Consider the following 22,575-nt stretch of genomic DNA (forward strand, 5'->3'; position numbering starts at 1 on the left):
GATATCTATGACTGCACAATCATACTCCTAGAATCTCCAAGGCCTAGTAATAAAACCTGGTACAAGAGGGGTAAAAAGAAGGGCATAATATGCTAAAATAAGCATTTGCGATAAGGACTTTTTGTCAAATTAGCCCCCCCCCAAAAAAAAAAAATAAATACCCAAACCTGAGTTCTATACATAAAATATACCAAGTATAGAAACTTACCTCCCAAACAATTACTCAAACCTATATACCCCAAACATATAAATTCTTAATATCACTATAGTTTTAAAGGGGAGCTTTAACACTCAGACTTGCCTATCAAATCAAATTAATTTAATTCTATTTTTATAAAAAAAAGACTCTTTCCGAATATAATAGAGACTGGCGAGAAAAAAAATAAGCCTGAAGTATCACCAAATATGAATAGATATTTTCCATATGATATCTGCTCTAGTGAAGCTTGGAGCCTCTGGTACCCAGGGTATGACTATACTCCCATTCTCCTATTATCTCCAAGCCTAGTAATCAAACATGGTACAAGTTTACTTCATCTTCACAACCTGTGTCAGCACCCCCAATTAGACATACCCTTAGTCACCACCCCTTTGCCCTTACCATGCCTTTTCCTCACCCTAGTTTACACTTTATGCCTTTTTCCATTTGTCTGCACACACAATGAAATACACCCTCAATGGCTCTAACTTGGTGTTAGAACCTGTGTATTAAGCACGATTTGTGTCACAAAACTTCCTTTTTTAATAAAATGGATCATGATGAAAACAGAGCTGGATACAATGAAGTCCTTTGGGGATGGTTCTGACACTGAGGTATACATACACCCCTCATTGAATAAGCACATTACATAGCCCCTCAAAGTGCCCCCTCTAGAATCCATTTATAAAAAAAGCCATAATGTGAGCATTTGTGGTAAGGACTTTTTTTTACAACGAGTAATAGCAAAGTAATGCAGCAATGAATAATGACTGCCATCCCTGAGATTTACTGATCATAGCAAATCTATTTATTCCAGGATCAAATATAAACATTTAAACAGTACTTTCATGTAGTGTCTTTAAATTGCATACAATAAACAGTGACTCGCGGCCATTCTGTATAAGATTTATTTTAGTTTCAATATCCCAGCTAAAATTTTTCTTGGAGTGTCTTCATTCCGAGTGCGAAAGCAAAATAAATCCAGGGAAATTTTGTGCATTTGTATGACTTGATGAAACGTACAGACTTGACTTGATGAAACGTACGTCAGCGGTCGTCGGCCATGGCGGCCATGGATTTTGTAGCTCCTTTGATATTGCTTACCATCGCCTGTTACTCTCTTAATATTCGTACGAACCAAGATAAATCAAACACGAAATGCTTGTTAATAACACAGGGAAAGCATTCGGCGTTCAATGCATCCGAAACAATCGGATTAGAGGCTCTACATCGTCTCCGGGTATCTGCTACAAGGCCCGCCATCTTGGATTTAAAACGGCCCAAACTCTTCACGCTTCTGTCCTTACTCCTGCTGAGTGGTTCTGTCGAGCCAAATCCTGGGCCTAACTACAAATTCCCTTGCGGAATCTGCAGCAAACCGGTACGGATAAACCAGCGAGGAATTCAATGTGACTTTTGTGATATTTGGTCTCATATTCGTTGCCTGAACATGAACACGATTATATATGACGCTCTCGCCAATTCATCTTGCGTCTGGGAATGTTGCGCCTGCGGGATGCCCAATTTTTCGAGCTCCCTCTTGGACTCCTTCGCTATGGTCCAATGTTCAAACCAGTTCTCGTGTCTTGATTCCTCTGATACCACTCTGGGCCCTCCTCTCCTTTCTTCGTCTCCTGGCGATCAGCAGTATTCACCCGACTCCACAACATCATGTTCTCAATCATCTAAACCTATAAGGAAGCACTCCCTGACTATTTTGACAGTTAATTGTCGAAGTTTGAGAAGTGAGAGGAAGAGATGTGAACTTCAGTCCCTTGTGGATACCTTCAAACCTGATATCATCAATGCCACTGAAACTCATATTGACGACAATGTCCTTACAGCTGAACTAGGGCTTCAGGGTTATGAAATCTATCGTCAAGACAGGAAATGTGGAGGTGGAGGTGTTCTGGTTGCAACAAATCAGGATTCTATTATATCTTCTAGAATCCACTCACTTGAGGATGAACATGTTGAGTCTGTATGGTGCAAAATTGAAATTGCTGGCACCAAGCCATTATATAATGGGTGTATGTACAGAACCCCAGACCGCCAGCCCGAGTCTATTTACTACCTAGACTCAACATTGAACAAAATCACATCAAGCCCTTGTTTGCCTAACGTCCTAGTCACTGGAGATTTTAATCTACCTGATATCTCCTGGGACTGCACGGACTGTGAGAATAAATATATTGTTAAGGCTAACCCCCAATATGGAGTTCTGGTTAATCAAGCCTTTATTGATACCATCCATGAACATTCTCTGTCCCAAGGTGTAACAGAGCCAACTAGAGAAAACAACATCCTCGATCTGGTGCTGACAACTAATCCGGATCTGATCTCCAGGACTGAGGTGCTCAATGGCATGAGTGACCACAGCATAGTCCTTTCCACTGTCAATCTGAAAACACGTACACCCAAGAAAAAACCCCGCAAGGTTTTCTTCTATAAGAAGGCTGATGTCTATGGTCTAAGGGCAGCCGTTGCTAATGCACTAGCCCCTGATTGGCAGGAATGGGACCAGCCTATTGAAACATACTGGGCTTTTTTCAAGGACACGCTTTCTAGCATTATGGACACTTATATCCCTCACAAGCATTTATCTGGTCGTTGGAATGTACCCTGGATGACCGGCGAAATCAGAAGAGCCATTAGGAAGAAGCAAAGGCTCTACAATAGGGCCAAAACCACACAACGCCAGTCTGACTGGATGAAATTTAAAAAGCTCAGAGCCAAAGTCAAAGAACAATTAAGAGAATCATATCACTCATATATTGCCAACCTGCTCAAACCTCCAGAACAAGACAAAAAGCCATCTATGGGTAAACGATTTTGGTCCTTTGTCAAGTCTAGGCGCAGGGATACGGTGGGAGTTGCTGGTTTACGAGAAACGCCTGATGGCAATGTCATCACAGACAGCAAGACCAAAGCTGAGATTTTAAGCAATCAATTCAAATCAGTTTTTACAGTTGAGGACACATCCAACCTCCCAGTGCTGCCTACATCACCCTTTCCTGACATCGCCGATCTGACACACGTGGTATTGCTAAGCTCCTAAAGAGTGTTGATGTGCACAAAGCTAGTGGACCCGATCAAATCCCTTGTTGGATACTAAAAACTGCAGCTGAAGAGCTAGCCCCCTTTTTGCAAAAGCTGTTCACCTACTCACTTCTTACTGGGCAGATTCCCAAGGATTGGTGCAATGCTAACATTCATGCAATTTTTAAGAAAGGGAATAAGTCCCTAGCTTCTAACTATCGTCCTATATCTTTAACGTCAATCACTTGTAAAATCATGGAACACATTTTGTTTCGCCACCTAATGTCCCATCTCGACAGCAATAATATCCTCCTACATATACAACATGGCTTCAGGAAAAAGTATTCCTGCGAGACGCAACTCATCACTGTGCTCCACGAACTGTGTTACAATCTTGACCAAGGAAACCAAACTGACTGCATTCTACTTGATTTCTCAAAGGCTTTTGATAGGGTTGCCCATGGGCGTCTGCTTCAGAAACTTGATTTTTACGGTATCCGTGGAAAGCCACTTACGTGGGTCAGGTCTTGGCTAATCCACAGAAATCAAACAGTTGTTGTAGAGGGGGAGACATCAAAATCAACCAGAGTCACATCAGGGGTCCCCCAAGGGACTGTCCTGGGACCACTGATGTTCTTCTTGTTCATCAATGACATCAACTCAGGGATTACTTCACGTATTAGACTTTTTGCGGATGACACCATCTTATATGGCCTAATCGAAGGCCCACAGAGTGCAGCAGTTATTCAGAAAGACCTTGATCTCCTTTTTAAATGGTCTAAAACATGGCAAATGTCATTCAACGCCGACAAGTGTAATATTATCAGAATACATAGATCCAAGTCTCCCATTGTTTATAATTATACGCTGGGTGGGACTCCATTAAAAGCTGTTCAGAGCCACCCATACTTGGGTGTAGAGTTGTCCTCATAACTGAACTGGAACACTCATGTCACTAATATTGTTGGAAAGGCTAACAAATCACTCGGTTTTATAAGGAGAAATCTTGGGGCTTGCCCTGATTTTGTTCGAGAAATAGCGTACACTACCCTCGTGCGCCCACGTGTGGAATTTGCTTCTAGTGTGTGGGATCCACATGTCCAGAAGCAAATAAAGGACCTAGAGAGCGTACAAAGGAGAGCGGCAAGATTCGCAAAGAACTGCTACATTTATGAACCAGGGACTGTGACAGGCTTACTAAAAGAACTCAAATGGCCCTCCCTCCAGCTACGAAGGAAGATGGCGAGACTTACTATGTTCTACAAAATGGTGTATGGCCTTGTAAACATAAATATTCCCAAAGATCTCCTACAAACTCGCAAGCAATCTACTCGCTCCTCTCACCCCAAGAGGTTCATAAACCTGCCTTCGAACACAAATACTTCTAAATTTAGCTTTTTAACCCGCTCGCTTAAAGAGTGGAACTTACTGCCAAATAACATAATAGAGGCACCAACTCTTGCTAAATTTAAGGAGCTGTTATCCAGTGAATTTTGCATATAATGTTAAAATGAAGAGACAGTAGTGTTACATTATTACTTTATTTTGTATTCTTTTTCCTTTTACATTTATTTCATTTCCTTTTGTTATTGTAATTTTATATATCCGCCTCATGCTCACGCTTTGCGGATTACAATATATAAATAAATAAATAAATAAATAAATAAGTACAACTAGATAATTGGTGATCAACGTTATAGCCTGCTAGCAGTGGCTTACCCTTCCGCGTTCATTACAGTACGATTCGGTGAAGTCGTAAAAATAACCCTGCAATATATGACGCACTGAGTCGGTGAAATCCCTGCTTAAACAGATAAGAAGAAATCACTGCTAGCAGAGAGTTAAAAAGCGGCGTTCAACATGATTTTCCCGATTCAACGGAACCGCCATTTTGTTTTCCCACTCTGAGTTGAGGCGTGTCCGCGTGAGACTGGGCATAGTAATACTCATCTCTGATTGGTTAATCAGATTGTTTATCAAATATAACCAAAAATGGTAATGTTCCGCACTGCTATCTGCAAAGCGGGACTTCTTTTCTTATAATCTCAAGAAGCATTTCTATTAGAAACAATATATATTATGTTTAAATCAGATCTAAGATTTTAAAACAATTATCACCCTTCGTATCTTTCTTTTCAATGTAGTACTAATTCTGAAAAAAAATACACCTCATAAAACTCGTGTTCGAGTCCAATGCCAGTCTTTGATTACGTTTCTTATTGTTGTAGTATAGCTTTCAGTGAACCAGTTGCAAGCATTTGTTATTGATCGAGGAGTGACATATTCTTTATCATGGAGTTTCAGACTTGCTCGTTCAGGTGTACCTCTGTCTCTTTTTTCCGCGAGGGCTAGCCTAAGAGTCAACCTACCCTTCGGGGATAGGGCTAGTCTGCGTGCAGGCTATAATGCAGATGTAGACAGGTGAAAGAAAGAGATATTGGCCGTTTCTGTTTCGACAGTAGCGGTCGGCATTTGTGGCGACGGAGAGCGACTCCTTAGCTGGCTAATGTTTAAGTACACCTTGAATTTGAGAGAGAATGAGGGTCTTTGGTATTGATTGTGGTGCCTTTTGATCGAGAGTAAACGTTTGAAACTTACTTCTTTATACTACGTATTCGTGGACAATAAGGACTGTATTACTCCGTCATAGTACCGTGTCATTTAGAATATTGTTATTCACTTTGAAAGTTGCTTTGTGTTACAAATTCTGTTCCCAACTGTCATGCACAAAAAATGAATATTTCTTTTAAGAGAATGCACAATATTGATGACTTCGCTCATGGACACTACGAAAAAGATGGATGGAGCGCCAGTTCTGACGAGGAATGGAAGATGGATGTACACAGGGCCACTTCTCGTTCCTGCTCAACGATGAGCAACGTATGCTTGACGAGCAGGACGAGACAAGTGTGGGGATTGCCCTGAGGGGGCTTGAATTGATGTATAAGAAAAGAACGGGCAGGAACTTGCCCATGACCCACCCGGTCATTTTTGACGAACTGAAAAGAATGAGGCTGAAAAGTTCAAGCGCCAAGCAGCCGCTAGCGCTGATCGCGCCCCCTACCGACGCTCTGCGTCGTCTTCGTCGCCGGCAGGCAAATGCAAAACAGGGCCTTGGGATCCATGTAAGTCACTTGACACTACAAAACCGTAAATCAATTTATCTTTATTTAACCGATTGCATTGTGTTTCTGTGTCTAGACTGATCCCATCCCACTCGTCATCCACACTGTGGCTTCGGAGGAGGCTGCCTGCCAGGTAGGACGCACGAAACTTGCTCGAGGAAACATGCACGAGCACGTAATAGAAACATGCACGAGCACGTAATAGATTGCAGGACTCTGAATTAAATCTGTTGTCTTTCTGTGTTTAGACTGACCCCTTTCCGACCGGCCTAGAAAGCTGCAACACAGCTTGCCAGGTAGGACGCACGAAACTTGCTCGAGGAAACATGCCCTAGCACGTAATAGATTGCAGGACTTTGGATTAAATCTGTTGTCTTTCTGTGTTTAGACTGACCCCGTCCTGACCATCACCAATGCACCCATCGAGGGAGCGACCAGCCAGGTAAGACGTTTGGCAATTGCCTGAGCACCTAACCCCATTGCTCGACCTCTGAATTTACCAAGTTATATGTCTCTGCCCAGTGTGATACCCCTGGCGCCCTTGAGGTGGACGAGCAGGATGAGAAGGACGATGTAAAGGAAGAAGAAGAAGAAGACGAGCAAAAGGTACAAATTTAAATGCCATAGTGCTGATGGCCTCACGTGTGCCAGGCTAATATAGTGCGGTTGATTTATTTACACTCTATTTTTCTCTTGTAGTGGCAGCCAAAGAAATCCAGCGCACCCCGCAGCTGGTGTTGCGTCTGCCAGAAATACAAAACAAAGATACTCCGGCACCTGCGATCCATACATGACCTTAAGGGCGAAGGCTTGGCAAAGAAGGGGGAAGAGTGCCGCGTGGCGACCCGGGAGAGAGCGTTAGCGGAGAGAGAGCCACCAAAACACGGGCGGACGGTCGTATGCCCGATCTGCCATGTACCTAATACGAATTTGAGCCGGCACCTCAAAAACGTACATGACATGACGGCAGGCAAATGCAAAACAGGGCCTTGGGATCCATGTAAGTCACTTGACACTACAAAACCGTAAATCAATTTATCTTTATTTAACCGATTGCATTGTGTTTCTGTGTCTAGACTGATCCCATCCCACTCGTCATCCACACTGTGGCTTCGGAGGAGGCTGCCTGCCAGGTAGGACGCACGAAACTTGCTCGAGGAAACATGCACGAGCACGTAATAGATTTCAGGACTCTGAATTAAATCTGTTGTCTTTCTGTGTTTAGACTGACCCCTTTCCGACCGGCCTAGAAAGCTGCAACACATCTTGCCAGGTAGGACGCACGAAACTTGCTCGAGGAAACATGCACGAGCACGTAATAGATTTCAGGACTCTGAATTAAATCTGTTGTCTTTCTGTGTTTAGACTGACCCCTTTCCGACCGGCCTAGAAAGCTGCAACACAGCTTGCCAGGTAAGACGCACGAAACTTGCTCGAGGAAACATGCACGAGCACGTAATAGATTTCAGGACTCTGAATTAAATCTGTTGTCTTTCTGTGTTTAGACTGACCCCTTTCCGACCGGCCTAGAAAGCTGCAACACAGCTTGCCAGGTAAGACGCACGAAACTTGCTCGAGGAAACATGCACGAGCACGTAATAGATTGCAGGACTCTGAATTAAATCTGTTGTCTTTCTGTGTTTAGACTGACCCCTTTCCGACCGGCCTAGAAAGCTGCAACACAGCTTGCCAGGTAAGACGCACGAAACTTGCTCGAGGAAACATGCACGAGCACGTAATAGATTTCAGGACTCTGAATTAAATCTGTTGTCTTTCTGTGTTTAGACTGACCCCTTTCCGACCGGCCTAGAAAGCTGCAACACAGCTTGCCAGGTAAGACGCACGAAACTTGCTCGAGGAAACATGCACGAGCACGTAATAGATTGCAGGACTCTGAATTAAATCTGTTGTCTTTCTGTGTTTAGACTGACCCCGTCCTGACCATCACCAATGCACCCATCGAGGGAGCGACCAGCCAGGTAAGACGTTTGGCAATTGCCTGAGCACCTAACCCCATTGCTCGACCTCTGAATTTACCAAGTTATATGTCTCTGCCCAGTGTGATACCCCTGGCGCCCTTGAGGTGGACGAGCAGGATGAGAAGGACGATGTAAAGGAAGAAGAAGAAGAAGACGAGCAAAAGGTACAAATTTAAATGCCATAGTGCTGATGGCCTCACGTGTGCCAGGCTAATATAGTGCGGTTGATTTATTTACACTCTATTTTTCTCTTGTAGTGGCAGCCAAAGAAATCCAGCGCACCCCGCAGCTGGTGTTGCGTCTGCCAGAAATACAAAACAAAGATACTCCGGCACCTGCGATCCATACATGACCTTAAGGGCGTAGGCTTGGCAAAGAAGAGGGAAGAGTGCCGCGTGGCGACCCGGGAGAGAGCGTTAGCGGAGAGAGAGCCACCAAAACACGGGCGGACGGTCGTATGCCCAATCTGCCATGTACCTAATACGAATTTGAGCCGGCACCTCAAAAACGTACATGACATCGATCGGGCATCCCCTAGACTGAAGGAGCTCCTTCTGTTCGCCGAGCTGATGAGGTAATTTGGAGCCCATTTTGTCCGACTTCAACCTTGTGGCGGAATCTGATATCTCTTTTACCTTTCTTTCTCAGAACAAACGGGAAAACTGAGACGCCCTCCGTTTCCGCTACCGCTTCTTCTCCCGGCCTTGTGCCGAACGGTGTCACTGGCCCGTCCCGGGCACATGTACTCGCCTCCACGTCTTCCCCTGGCCTTGTGCCAACAAAGCAGGTCGCTGGCCCCTCCTGGGCAAATACAAAGTACCTGTCTTCAGAGGAGGAAGAACCCAGCATTGCTCATAGACAGGCTAGACACACCAAACGTCCCGCGCTCGTGGAGTCCGACCAGAACTCCACGAGTGACGATGACTTTGACGTCACTAAACAGCCGGTCTCGTCCTCGGACGATGAGGTTAGTGTCGCCCTTATGACCACTACATCTGTTAACGTTTCTCTCCTCACCATTCTTTTATAACTCATCAGTCAATCGATGCTGAAGACCAGCAGCAGTTACTTCTGGTAGTAGATGAGTTCGCGCTTTTCCTCCAGCGCCCCCATGGCGGAGACCTAAAAGAAACCATGGCCCGGGAGATAGCTGCTAAGGTTCGGTCCATCGCCGAAGCTACAACGCCATCAGGCAGCTATCTCCTGGACGCCTTAGGAGATATCGATAGAGTCTGGGACCGCTTCTTCCCCCCCCCAGACGCGCGAAGGGCCCCAACCATCTTAAGGCAACAACGCTTCGGGGGTACGTCGACTCCCTACAGCGCTTCGTTGGGTATGTTCTTAATAGCGCCGAGGTGCGCCCTTCAAGGGCTGAGCGGCTGGCCCTCAAGCGCCTCCAGGCCGTCCTCCCTGGAAGACATGTCTGGCGAAGTCCCAGAAATGGGAGCGTGGGCAGCGCTACATGCAAGACAGCGAGAACGTCCTAACCTTGGGTCAGGTCAAGCAGGTGTTACATTCTGCGACTGCAAAGAAGTGTGGCGCCCGCTTAGACCTGGCCTTTAAGGAATATCAAGAAGGCCTTCCCAAAAGCCCCGTGACTACGCAGGAGGTAATCGACTGCAGAAATTATCTCATCGTCTGCCTGGTCACCTTCTGCACGGCGCGGGCTTCTCTCATCTCGGGCGTAACCGTTGAGGGGTTCCAGAAGCAATACGACAACCCCAAGATAGACAAACACGGGTTAAAGCTGTTCACAGTGACGGACCACAAGACTGCAGTTGCGCACGGCCCCCTTACTGTACACCTAGATCGTGAGACTCGGGACAGGGTCTATGCGTACATTGGTATTCCGCCCCCTTCTGCTAATAGCCGGCTTGGCAGACCCTCTTCTCGTTTTCTCAACTACCTCAGGGAAAGGAGTGGCGAGCGCAAATGTGCACAATTGCATGGGCTCCTTTTTAAAGATCTCGGGCGTTAGGCTCCGCGAAGGCCAGACGTTAGCCCCAACCGCCATACGTAAGATGTGGGCCACCACATTTCACGAGTCTGGGGAAGACGGCCGATCCATGGAAGAGCTCGCCATGCTGGCAAAACACCGGGTGGCGACGCAGCATAACTATTACATCTGCTCTGACCGTGCTAGGATGGCAGCATCCGCCAGTGCTGCCATCAGCAAGCGGATAAGATCTCCCGAGACTCCAGAGGCTGAGACTGCCACTAAGACTGAGGCACCACCCGTGGCTGAGACTCCTTCCCGCCCCGTACCCTCGGACGCCGACGACTACGTGTGCCCTCGTACCTGTGGGCACCATAAATATCACAGTGTCGGAAAACAACGCGCGGTGAGGTACACCTTCTCCTCCACGGAGCAAAACATGATCAAGATAATCTTTGTGGCAATAATCCAAAGCAATAAGCATCCTTCTGAGCTTGAGATTGAAAAAAAAATGGAAATCGTACGGAAGATCCCGCCAGATGTGGGAGCGCTGGGACTGCCCCGGCTGGAGGAAGACGCTCGTTACAAAAATTTATAACGAGCGGAAGCTTCATTGAAGAAGTCTGCTGTGAAGTCCAGCCCGGTCGCAGTCTCAGCACAGCCTCATTCTCAGCACAGCCGCATCCTCAGTCCTGCACAGTTCAAGCCTGGCCCACATGAGGAGCTTTGATAGAGAAAAAAAGTGACGTAAGGGTGAGTTCAAACCACCCTTACACTCGAGATGGTGTTTTAATCCGCAACACCTTTGGGCGGCCTGGCTTTATGCGCTTGACATCTCACAGGGTGTAATGTTACCGCTAATGGGTCCTTGTTTATATTTCTATCAATATCTAGTCAAACAGTTTTCAGTAGCGAAGCATAAATAACTACACCCAAGGCAAGTAAATGTTAAACTGATAATAACAGCAACAATAGGATGAAATTTATGAACAAAACACTAAAAGAATGCAATTGATATCAACCGAGTAAAGCAAACGTTTCTGTAAATAGGCGTGTTGTATCTAGTAATCAAAACTTATTTATTGCCGTTTCGTTAGCCGACTCTATAATCCGGAAAACGGATATTTCAGGCTTTATAATTTAGGGCGCATCTCACTCGACTGCTTTGTCGCTAGCTGTATCGCCGGAATCACGGATAGATTACATTAGATAGATTACAACGTGCCGCAACAAAGATAGCCATTTTACAAAAGGAAAAAAAATATCACTACTTGGGGAAGGCTTGCCCTTTCCGTTTACAACTTCGGGGGCGATGTATGAGTCTGACTCAAGTGGTGGGCCCGTGGCACCCGGCATTTAGCCAGGCTTGCGTTGACGACGCTCCCGAAGTCGATAATCACCGGGTTGAAATTGCCAGCTTCTCCATCCAGGACCAGATTGAATTCAATTTAGTACCAAAGGCCTTCATATTGAATTTAATCAGCGAACTTGGGAGCCCACGGCCCGACAGTGTGAAAAGGATGCATCATTTTCGTCCACCAGTTTTACGGGATGTTGCTATGCGGATTTCTTACAAGTTGTTTGAGATCGAGCGATTTCGTAGACTTATAGAAAATGCTGGATACAAGTTTAAAAAAGACGTTAGCTGGCGAGGAAACGCAGTTGTCGAAGAAGACGAATCGCTCGAATCACTCCAGAAACTAGAACTAGCGCGAAATCGGGCAGGGAAAACCAAGTCGGCCAGACCCACGTGCCGCAGCTCGATTGTCGTGCACACCCCCGAAGGGCGGATTTCCCGCGAAATTGAGATAATCTGGTGGACAGACTTGTATGAGGATACTGACATAGCGAAACTTTTTTTGTTAACAAAGTATTTTTCAATTAAACTGTTTGTATTCCAGCTAACAATTCTTTTTCTGTATTCTTTTTAATGTTAATAAATAAATGTTTACAAAAAACAATGGTCTCATTGATCTTCATTTTACGGATTAACTAGTATCAAGGTGATATTATCAGCTAAAATTCGAGGACTATTATACAAACAATCTTAGCTCTAAGACAATACCACAGATAAACTAGTATCCAAGTGATATCATCAGCTAAAATTAGAGGACTATTATACTAGCAATCTTAGCTCTACGGAGACAATACCACAGATAAACCAGTATCCAAGTGATATCATCAGCTAAAATTAGAGAACTATTATACAAGCAATCTTAGCACTAAGACAATACCACAGATAAACTAGTATCCAAACGATATCATCAGCTAAAATTAGAGGACTATTATACAAACAATCTTAGCTCTAAGACAATACCACAGATAAACCAGTATTCAAGTGATATCATCAGCTAAAATTAGAGGACTATTATACAAGCAATCTTAGCTCTAAGACAATACCACAGATAAACTACTATCCAAGTGATATAATCAGCTAAAGAAAATTAGAGGACTATTATACTAGCAATCTTAGCTCTACGGAGACAATACCACAGATAAACCAGTATCCAAGTGATATCATCAGCTAAAATTAGAGGACTATTATACAAGCAATCTTAGTGCTAAGACAATACCACAGATAAACTAGTATCCAAATGATATCATCAGCTAAAATTAGAGGACTATTATACAAGCAATTTTAGCTCTAAGACAATACCACAGATAACATCTACATCTACATAATTAATTAACTAAAATAAATTAAAAAAATAAATAAATTAATTAATTAAAAAATAAAAATAAAAATAAATAAATAAATAAATGAAAATAAAAAATAAAAAACATAAAATAAAATAATAATAGAAATAATAATAATAATAATAATAATAAAATAAATAATAATACAAATAATAATAAGGCAGAATAAAAAAAAAGATTAAATAAAGTAAAAAGATAAAAATCGTTTAAACAGCATTATTGGTATTAATATAATTTTATTGATTTAATTTACTTTTATTCGTTCTCTAAAAATATCTGCACTAGTGGAATCCAGGGTAAGGCGGGCAGCTTGTTCCATTCTTTTATTGTCCTACAGAAAAACGAGTTCTTATAAGCTTCTGTTCTTGGACATAACTCAATAAATTTATCTGGATGAGAGCTGCGTAATTGGCGGGTGCGTCTATCAATATTGTCTGGTATCTCAAGTGCTGATTTTTTGTTAACAGCCTTGTAAAATAATGTAAGCCTGGGCAGCTTCTTGTAAAATTGTACAGGGGATTAAATCAGGGCCATTAGCTTTCTTCGGGTTAACATTTTGAAGTAGTTTGATAACACCATCTATAGATATTAAAGTAGACGGTATAGTCGGATAAGGACTTGGTCCAAGTGTAGGTATAGAACTATTATTTTCATGAGTAAAAACGGACTGGAACTGTGAACTCAGAGCACGTGCCTTACCAAGACTGTCACTGACTAATTCACCCTTATCATCGCGTAGGGGAGCAACACCAACATCATGGGTCTTTTTGGACTTGATGTACGTCTAGAACCGTTTGGTTATGGTATGGTTCGCTGTTTCACTACCCTCTGGGACTGTTAAGAGCTGGGACACATACTCGCTGTGTGCCTTAGCGAGTTTTTTCTTTACGAGTTTACGCAAGTCTTTAATTTTTTTCCAGGCAGCATGGTTGTTACAGTGTTTGGCATGGTTATATAGACGTTGCTTTTTTCGGATTAACCTTTTAATGGAACTAGTGATCCATGGCAAGTTCCATCTACCACTGGTGTTTTTTTGTGGAATATGTTTTTTCATGATCTCAGTGATTGTGGTTTTAAAGAAATCATAGTTTTCATTGATCAATTTATGATAGGCCTCATTGTTGAAGTAATTATCAAGATGTTTTTTAAGGTCAGTTTTCACTGCACCCATATTACCTTTCTTAAATACAAAGACTTTAAGAGGCTTTTTCTTGTTGAAGGAGGGCTTCAAGTTTAGATCAAATAGCACCAGATCATGATCACTCATGCCGGGCTCAACCACTAGGTCTAATACCATCTCTGGGCAAGTGGTGAGAACAAGATCGAGGGTGTTCTCCCCTCTAGTTGGCTCCATAACATGTTGAGTCAGTGAGTGGTCGTTCACAATGTCCAAAAACTTGTGGTTTACTTCAAGCCCATAAGTAGGATTAGGTCTTACAGCGTAGTTATCATCTTCCCATGATATACTAGGCAGGTTCAGGTCACCGGTAATGAGGATGTTTGGAATTGGATTTTTAACCAGCTTGCATAATGCACCATCGAGAGCTACAAGGGGGTCAACATTTGAGTCTGGGGTCCTATAGACTGAGCCAACAAAAAGTGATTTGCTTCCTGCAATATTTATCTTTGACCAGATGCCTTCATAATTACCATCCATTTGCTCCTCGTGAGTCACCACAAGATGGTTGGAGAAAGCAGACAACACCCCTCCACCAAATTCGTTTCTATCCTTACGAAAAATGGTGTAACCTTTCTCCAGAATTTCAGCCGAAAAGACAGTGTCATTAATGTGGGTCTCATTTACATTAACAATATCAGGTTTGTAGTTGTCAATCAGGCTTTGAAATTCAAGGCGTTTATCTTTACCCTTTAAGCTACAAGCATTCAGTGTTAACACTCTCAATTTGTGGGGGTCTTTCATTTTATTTGATGCAGGAGATCTTTGTCTGGGGGAGGATGTTAGTGACTAGGGCGATTCTGAGCCGGATGATTGTACTGATGTTGATAAAGATAAATAATAATTGTCATCAGGAATGTCAGGACAACTTGATGACTTTGAGAAATTGGCCACATCACAGGCACAGCAGATCCAAGAACAAGAACTGTTAGCAAGTGTATTGTAACTTTCATTGCTTATTGAGCAGCATTTTGTGTGATACCATGCATCGCAGTAGTCACACTGAATACCCTTCTGGTTGCATTTAACTGGTTTTGAGCATGCTCCACAGGGATACCGGTAGGTGGGACCGGGATTGAGAGGGATGTCCCCACTAAGAATGAGTAGGCGAAAGGCGAGTGAGCTTGGGTTACTTCTTGGAGCGATCAATTTTCTACGATTGGGATGAATATTGTTCATGAAAATTTTAACTTTGTCCAGGCTCATTTCAAAAAGTGCTGGTGAAATGAAGGGTCCGGCCTTAGACTCAATTAGTGGGCTCTGCCACCGTAATAAGAAATTCTGGAGATGTAGAGCAAAAAGGAGTACTATCAAGGGGGCCATGAGGTGGCCTGCCATTATGCCAGATATAATTATTATATATGTATATATTTTTTTAAAAGAATTACAGAAATAGTATTGTAGGTTATTTTCCGGTTATTACGGTTAAATAATTGTTTGATTGTATATAATTATTTGATTAGTTTCCCTTTCTTTTATTTAACTAGATCAATTAATTATTAATAATCAATAATCAAGGTAAAATTAAGTAGAATAAAATAGTTAAAAGACTACAATGAAAATGCAGGGTGGCAAAAACAAGTTGGACTCGAGTCGCCCGTAAACTGAACCAACGCGCTCAGTCAACAATGCACTTAGAACCCACTGGTAGAAAAATTCCAAGCAGTATTACACAACAACGCAATCCGACCGCATTCACTAACTCTTTGTCATCAACCCAACTGTGACTGGCCTACCGTGAGACTGACACAACAACAGCGCATCGCAATCAGGGCTCAGAAAAATATGCAAATCCTTCGCAGAATTTACAGGCGACTGATTTCGGAGCTGAATAAATTATTGTTTGTAAGTGAAGAATTATCCAAAATATCACTTAAGCTTATGGTGAAAACACAAAGTACAGTTTCAAACACAAGAAAACTAAGCCGGAAAAACAGGAGACAACGTGGGAAGTCAGTTTTTGTCGTAGGACAAAACGGCGGACAAAACAGTGTGACAGAGTCACAACAGTAAAAATATAGAAATGGCGGGAAAGACTCACGAAGTGCAACCAGTTTAGTCAAGGTGTGACAAGTTGCGTGACAGAGCACGTGCTCAGAACGTGACCGAGGACCGATTTAGATTGTGCAAGACTCATGGCTCGTTTCACCGTTGAATAAACGTCTACAAAACTTCTTATTATCCTCTTCTTACATGGTGGCCGCGGTTAACTATGGCCTCAGGATATGTCTTACCGCCGCCGGCGCCGCTGGAGATACACAATAGCAATGCTGCTGACAAATGGAAGCGATTTGTGCTCGCTTGGAAAAACTACTCGTTGGCGACTGGGTTGAACGAGAAAGCTGAAGCCGTACAAGTAGCTACGTTGCTAACAGTTATCGGTGAAGAGGCGAGAGAAGTCTACTCGACATTTACCCTGACCGAAGGAGAGACAGACAAGATAGAGCCTGTCATAAAGAAATTCGCCGAGTACTGTCAACCAAGAAAGAACGTGCCGTTCGAAAGATTCCGTTTCAACCAGCGAATGCAAGAGCCTGGAGAGTCCTACGAGCACTATAGAACAGCGCTGAGAAAATTGGCCGAGTCCTGCGAGTTTGATACGATTACGCCAGACGAAATACTTCGAGATCGGTTGTTATTTGGAATACATGACACGAAGGTCAGAGAAAGGTTGTTACGCGAGTCCAAATTAACACTAGCGAAAACAGATGAAATTTGCCGAGCGGCTGAGAGTATGCTTGCTCAGATGAAAATAGTCAAAGATACATCTGAGACAGACGTCAATGCCGTGAGTAAATTCGAGTCGAAGAAACCCAACATCAAAAATTATCGGCGAAAGCAACGAGGTCAAGGCAAACAATGTGACAACTGTGGATACCAACATATGGCAAATCAGGAATCGTGTCCCGCACGAGGAAAGGACTGCCGGAAGTGCGGAGCGAAAAATCACTTTGCCAATAGATGCAAACAGGAAGTCAAGGCTACCGAAGTCGAAGAAACAGATATGTATCCTGAGGAGACATATCAAACGGAGGAAGTATTGGCCGTCTGGTTGGATGATTCGCAGCTGGTCACATTTCAATCAGAGTCTGGAAGTTTCATCCGTTTCCAACCTGATACTGGTGCACAATGCAATGTGTTGCCAGTGCACATATACAAGCAGGCGTGTAACGACCACAAGCTAGTAAAAGTGAAACCCGTGCAAACGTCCTTAGTGGCGTATGGGGGATCAAAGATCAAAGTCGTCGGGCATGTCACCATTAGAGTGTGGAGAAACCATGTATCGTGCCAGCTGGATTGTCGCCTTGTTGACAGCCATGAAATCCGCCCGATTCTGGGGCGTAAGGCATGCCTTGGCATGAACATTATACAGTACAATGACAACGACCAGTTTCACAAACCGCAGACAGATGGAGCGACAGTGTTCACCGTTGACCCCAAACCAGGAGCTGCACTAACAAGAGAAGAAATATTGGCTAAGTTCCCAGCAGTGTTCAGTGACGGGGTTGGCAAACTTGATGGAGAATACACCATCAGACTAGACACAAACGCTCAACCAGTACAACACGCACCACGTAGAGTTGCAGTAGCCCTAAGACCCCAGCTCAAGAAAACCTTGAATGATCTAGTGGACAAAGAGATAATAGCACCGGTGACCACACCCACCTCGTGGATCAGCTCTATGGTAGTAGTTACCAAGAAAGATGGAAAACTGCGAATATGCCTAGACCCAAAGGATCTCAACAAAGCCATCCAGAGGGAAAACTATCCCCTACCAACCATAGAAGAGGTTGCAACACGATTACACGGTGCCAAGGTGTTCACGTTGTTGGATGTCCGCAACGGTTTCTGGCACGTCCAGCTAGAGGAAGAGTCGACCTATCTAACAACTTTCCATACACCGTTTGGCCGATACCGATGGAAGAGAATGCCTTTCGGGATCTCCTCAGCACCAAAAGTGTTTCAAAGAAAGATGCATGAATTTGCCGAAGGTCTGACTGGAACCGAAGTTGTTGCTGATGATTTCCTGGTAGTGGGCTATGGCGAGAGCTACGAGGAGGCAACGGCGGATCACGACAGGAACCTCCTGGCATTCCTAAACCGTTGTGATCAACGGGACATACACCTGAATCCCGACAAGATGAGACTTAGGAAATCAGAGTTACTCTTCATTGGCCACATAGCAACTGACAAGGGACTTAAAGTCGACCCTGCTAAAGTGCGAGCAATTGTGGACATGCCCTCACCGACCGACAAGCTTGGGGTACAGCGTCTGTTAGGCCTAGCCCAATACCTTGCAAAGTTCCTGCCCCAGCTGTCAGACATCACAAAGCCGCTGAGGGATCTCACACAGAGCGACGTGCAGTTCATCTGGGATGATGCGCAACAGTCTGCGTTTGAAAAGCTAAAGGATGCCGTTACAGTCACTCCAGTATTGCGGTACTACAACCTAGACGAGGAGATTACACTTCAGTGCGATGCGTCGCAGAGCGGATTGGGTGCCGCATTACTACAGAATGGCCAACCAGTAGCCTACGCATCACGTGCACTCACGCCCGCTGAGACGCGTTATGCACAGATTGAGAAGGAGCTGCTCGCGATTGTTTTTGCGTGTGACCGTTTCCATACGTACGTCTACGGCCGCGAAGTCGTCAACATCGAGACTGATCACAAGCCTTTGGAACCAATCTTCATCAAACCTCTGGCGACTGCTCCGAAACGCCTACAACGGATGCTGCTGAGTCTGCAGAGTTACAGTCTCAATGTGAAGTACAAGAAAGGCAAAGATCTTTACTTGGCTGACACCCTAAGCAGAGCTTACCTACCCGAAGTCAACGCCTGGGAGTGTACCAGGGAGCTGGAGGAGATTGACCATCGATCATGGATGCCAGTGAGAGAAGAGACTTGGCAGCAACTCAAAAATGCAGCAGTAGATGATGCGGTGCAACAAAACCTTCGAGAGGTTATAAAGAGAGGTTGGCCAGAGAGCAAAACAGACCTGCCGGAGTGCGTGCATCCTTACTTTGATATTCGAGACGAGCTAACTGTCCAAGAAGAACTCATCTTTAAAGGCCAACAGTTGGTGGTTCCTAGAGCCCTGAGGAAGGAGCTTATGGAAAAGACACACTCATCCCACATCGGTATAGAAGGCTGCATAAGACGAGCAAGAGACACGTTTTTCTGGCCGCGGATGACTGTCGAGTTGAAGGAGTACATCACAAAATGCGAAGTATGTTTGACTCATCGCAGTGGCCAACGAAAGGAGCCAATTCTCCAACATGAGTTTGTCGCTCGACCTTGGGGAAAGGTCTCAGCTGACCTCTGTGAGCTCGACAACCGAACACTGCTAGTGGTCAGCGACTACTTCAGCAACTACATAGAAGTGGCCCGGCTTAACACAGTGACGTCACGAGCAATAATAAAGGAGCTGAAGGCAATATTTGCCAGGTTTGGCATCCCAGACACCCTTATAACCGACAATGGACCGCAGTTCGCATCAGCGGAGTTTAGTGTATTTGCCAAGACCTGGATGTTCGAACACAAGACGTCATCCCCAAGATATGCCCAAGCAAATGGGAAAGCGGAAAATGCTGTACAGACAGTAAAGAGGCTGTTTAAAAAATGCAAGACATCCGGGGGGTCAGAATTCCAAGCACTTCTCGACTGGCGGAATACTCCGACTGCTGGAATCGGAACTAGCCCGGCCCAGCGCCTTTTCGGACGTCGATGCAAAACACTTCTCCCTGTGGCTGGTTCCCTACTACAGCCTAGCTACAACACTGAAGAGGACACCAGGAAGTTGATAGGTACCAAGCAACGCCAGAAGTTTTATTACGATAAGCACAGCAAGCCCCTGGAGCCCATTGCTGTCGGCGAAACTGTGCGCATGAAGCTACCAGGACAAGACACGTGGACGCCTGGTACGTGTTTAGGTCAAGCCGGACCTAGGAGCTACAACGTCGAGACTGAAGGTACCACCTACCGACGAAACCGCCGACAGTTGATCAGCACTGGAGAAACAAACAGCCAAGTACCTGATGTTCTGGAATCACCAGAACCCGATGATGCTCAGCAGCAACCCAGCCAGGTTGCCATGCCACCAGATTCTTCACAGGCTATAACAAGGCCTCGGCGGGAGGTGAAGCCTCCTGCATGGCTCAAAGACTATGTGCCAAAATAACATTGAAACTGTTAGGACACTGAACATTAGTTATAATCCATCGTATGATTTTAGTTGTAAAATTTCGGTTTTTTACCCTTTGATTATTATAATGTTGTTTTAACCAACCGTTAGCGTTACTGTTAAAAGAGGGAAGATGTGACAAGTTGCGTGACAGAGCACGTGCTCAGAACGTGACCGAGGACCGATTTAGATTGTGCAAGACTCATGGCTCGTTTCACCGTTGAATAAACGTCTACAAAACTTCTTATTATCCTCTTCTTACAAAAGGCTACAGGAGAAACCTTATGGCAAAAGAAAACCCTCTTGTATTACCTTATGACCCTTCGCCTGTGATATTTGTGATACTCATGCGACTTCAATGATGCAACGCTGCATTCAAGAAATCCAAAAAATTTCAATTTTCAATACGCGAATTTCTGCCTTAAAATAAACTAATATTGCTATTCTCCAACTCTTCTATATAGTCAGTAAATGAGAATGAATGTTGTAATGGTTTGATGTCTGGCGAAATACCTTGAAGGCTCCACAACTCTCCACCTCGCTCTCCACTCTCCCAAGACCAAAACCGTTTCCAATAAACTAGTATCCAAGTGATATCATCAGCTAAATTTAGAGGACTATTATACAAGCAATTTTAGCTCTAAGACAATACCACAGATAAACCAGTATTCAAGTGATATAATCAGCTAAAATTAGAGGACTATCACAAGCAATCTTAGCTCCAAGACAATACCACAGATAAACCAGTATTCAAGTGATATCATCAGTTAAAGTTAGAGGACTATTACACAAGCAATCTTAGCTCTAAGACAATACCACAGATAAACTAGTATCCAAATGATATCATCAGCTAAATTTAGAGGACTATTATACAAGCAATTTTAGCTCTAAGACAATACCACAGATAAACCAGTATTCAAGTGATATAATCAGCTAAAATTAGAGGACTATTATACTAGCAATCTTAGCTCCAAGACAATACCACAGATAAACCAGTATTCAAGTGATATCATCAGTTAAAGTTAGAGGACTATTACACAAGCAATCTTAGCTCTAAGACAATACCACAGATAAACTAGTATCCAGGTGATATTTGGAGTAGAACAGGATGATAATATTGAAGAATTAGGGCTGACTGACTTTGGAGTAGAACAGGATGATAATATTGAAGAATTAGGGCTGACTGACTTTGGAGTAGAACAAAATGATAATGTTGAAGAATTAGGGCTGACTGACTTTGGAGTAGAACAAAATGATAATGTTGAAGAATTAGGGCTGACTGACTTTGGAGTAGAACAAAATGATAATGTTGAAGAATTAGGGCTGACTGACTTTGGAGTAGAACAGGATGATAATATTGAAGAATTAGGGCTGACTTACTTTGGAGTAGAACAAAATGATAATGTTGAAGAATTAGGGCTGGATGGCTTCCTGCGAGTAGAGAAGAGCATTTGATGTCTGTCTTTCCCGCCAGTTTTGTTTTTGGCGCCATCTTGCTTATTTGTCCCGCCAAAATCGACTCTTTTGCTATCCACCGCATTTATAGCAGAAATTACTTCTTCAAACTTCTTTGTTGATAAAAAATCAACTTTAGATAAATCTCTTTGCCGCAACAACCAGGCGCAGAGACCAAACATGGTTGTGACGTAGGTTTTTGGCTGTTTGTTGACGAGCTTCGACTCCGTAGATTGTATCTGATCGGTCTCGATGCTGCGAATCTCGTCGGGAAAAATTTAGAATAATTCGTTTCTGGCGAAGTCAATTGACCGGCAACCACAAACGTCTTTGTTGACCACGTACCATCGCTTTTGGGGGGGAAGAGATGGCCCGGTCACTTCGTGAGCAGCACACGGGTCCGCCATCATCATCCCTCCCTCGCTTCTGCCTCTTCTGGTCGAGCGCAGCAATGCATGGTCTCCGAATACGAATTTGGCGCCCAAGTACAGTATTAACCGCAAGGAATGTATTAATCGTTGCATAGTTAGACGAAGTGTGAAAAATACAATATTGAACAGCAAAGGAACTAAACCAATCCGTAATCGTACTAGTAGACTGCGTAGCAAGCGTTCCCGAGTGTTTTGAGCGAAAATAGAAACTCCGAGAATCAGAGGATACCGGCAAGGGGTTCGGCGAGTTTGCTCAAATTTGCTTGTCGAACACCTAGCCAATTTCCACTGATTCTCTGGGTTTCTATCTGTACCGTTGCAGAACTGTCCTTGTGGTGAAAGTGTCGAACCAA

General features: G+C 43.9%; 2 protein-coding genes and 1 long non-coding RNA gene across 3 annotated transcripts; 2 read left to right on the forward strand and 1 right to left on the reverse strand.

Annotated features, from left to right (window-relative positions):
* The first annotated feature begins 1,262 nt into the window (after window positions 1–1,262).
* LOC125572237 lies at window positions 1,263–3,257 on the forward strand. Its single transcript, XM_048732462.1, has one exon. It carries the CDS (start codon window positions 1,263–1,265, stop codon window positions 3,255–3,257), a length of 1,995 nt encoding a protein of 664 aa, XP_048588419.1.
* Window positions 3,258–16,364: 13,107 nt separating this feature from the next.
* Window positions 16,365–20,333, forward strand: LOC125572238 (uncharacterized protein K02A2.6-like). The gene has a single exon (XM_048732464.1). It carries the CDS (start codon window positions 16,365–16,367, stop codon window positions 20,331–20,333), a length of 3,969 nt encoding a protein of 1,322 aa, XP_048588421.1.
* A 377-nt stretch (window positions 20,334–20,710) lies between these two features.
* Window positions 20,711–21,826, reverse strand: LOC125572261. The gene is made up of 2 exons (XR_007313713.1): window positions 21,717–21,826; window positions 20,711–20,915 (listed from the first exon to the last, which is right to left on the reverse strand). It is a non-coding gene; the product is annotated as an uncharacterized LOC125572261 (long non-coding RNA).
* Window positions 21,827–22,575: the final 749 nt, after the last annotated feature.

Source organism: Nematostella vectensis, chromosome 9, assembly GCF_932526225.1.
Source record: "Nematostella vectensis chromosome 9, jaNemVect1.1, whole genome shotgun sequence".
In the NCBI taxonomy this organism is placed as follows: domain Eukaryota; kingdom Metazoa; phylum Cnidaria; class Anthozoa; order Actiniaria; family Edwardsiidae; genus Nematostella; species Nematostella vectensis.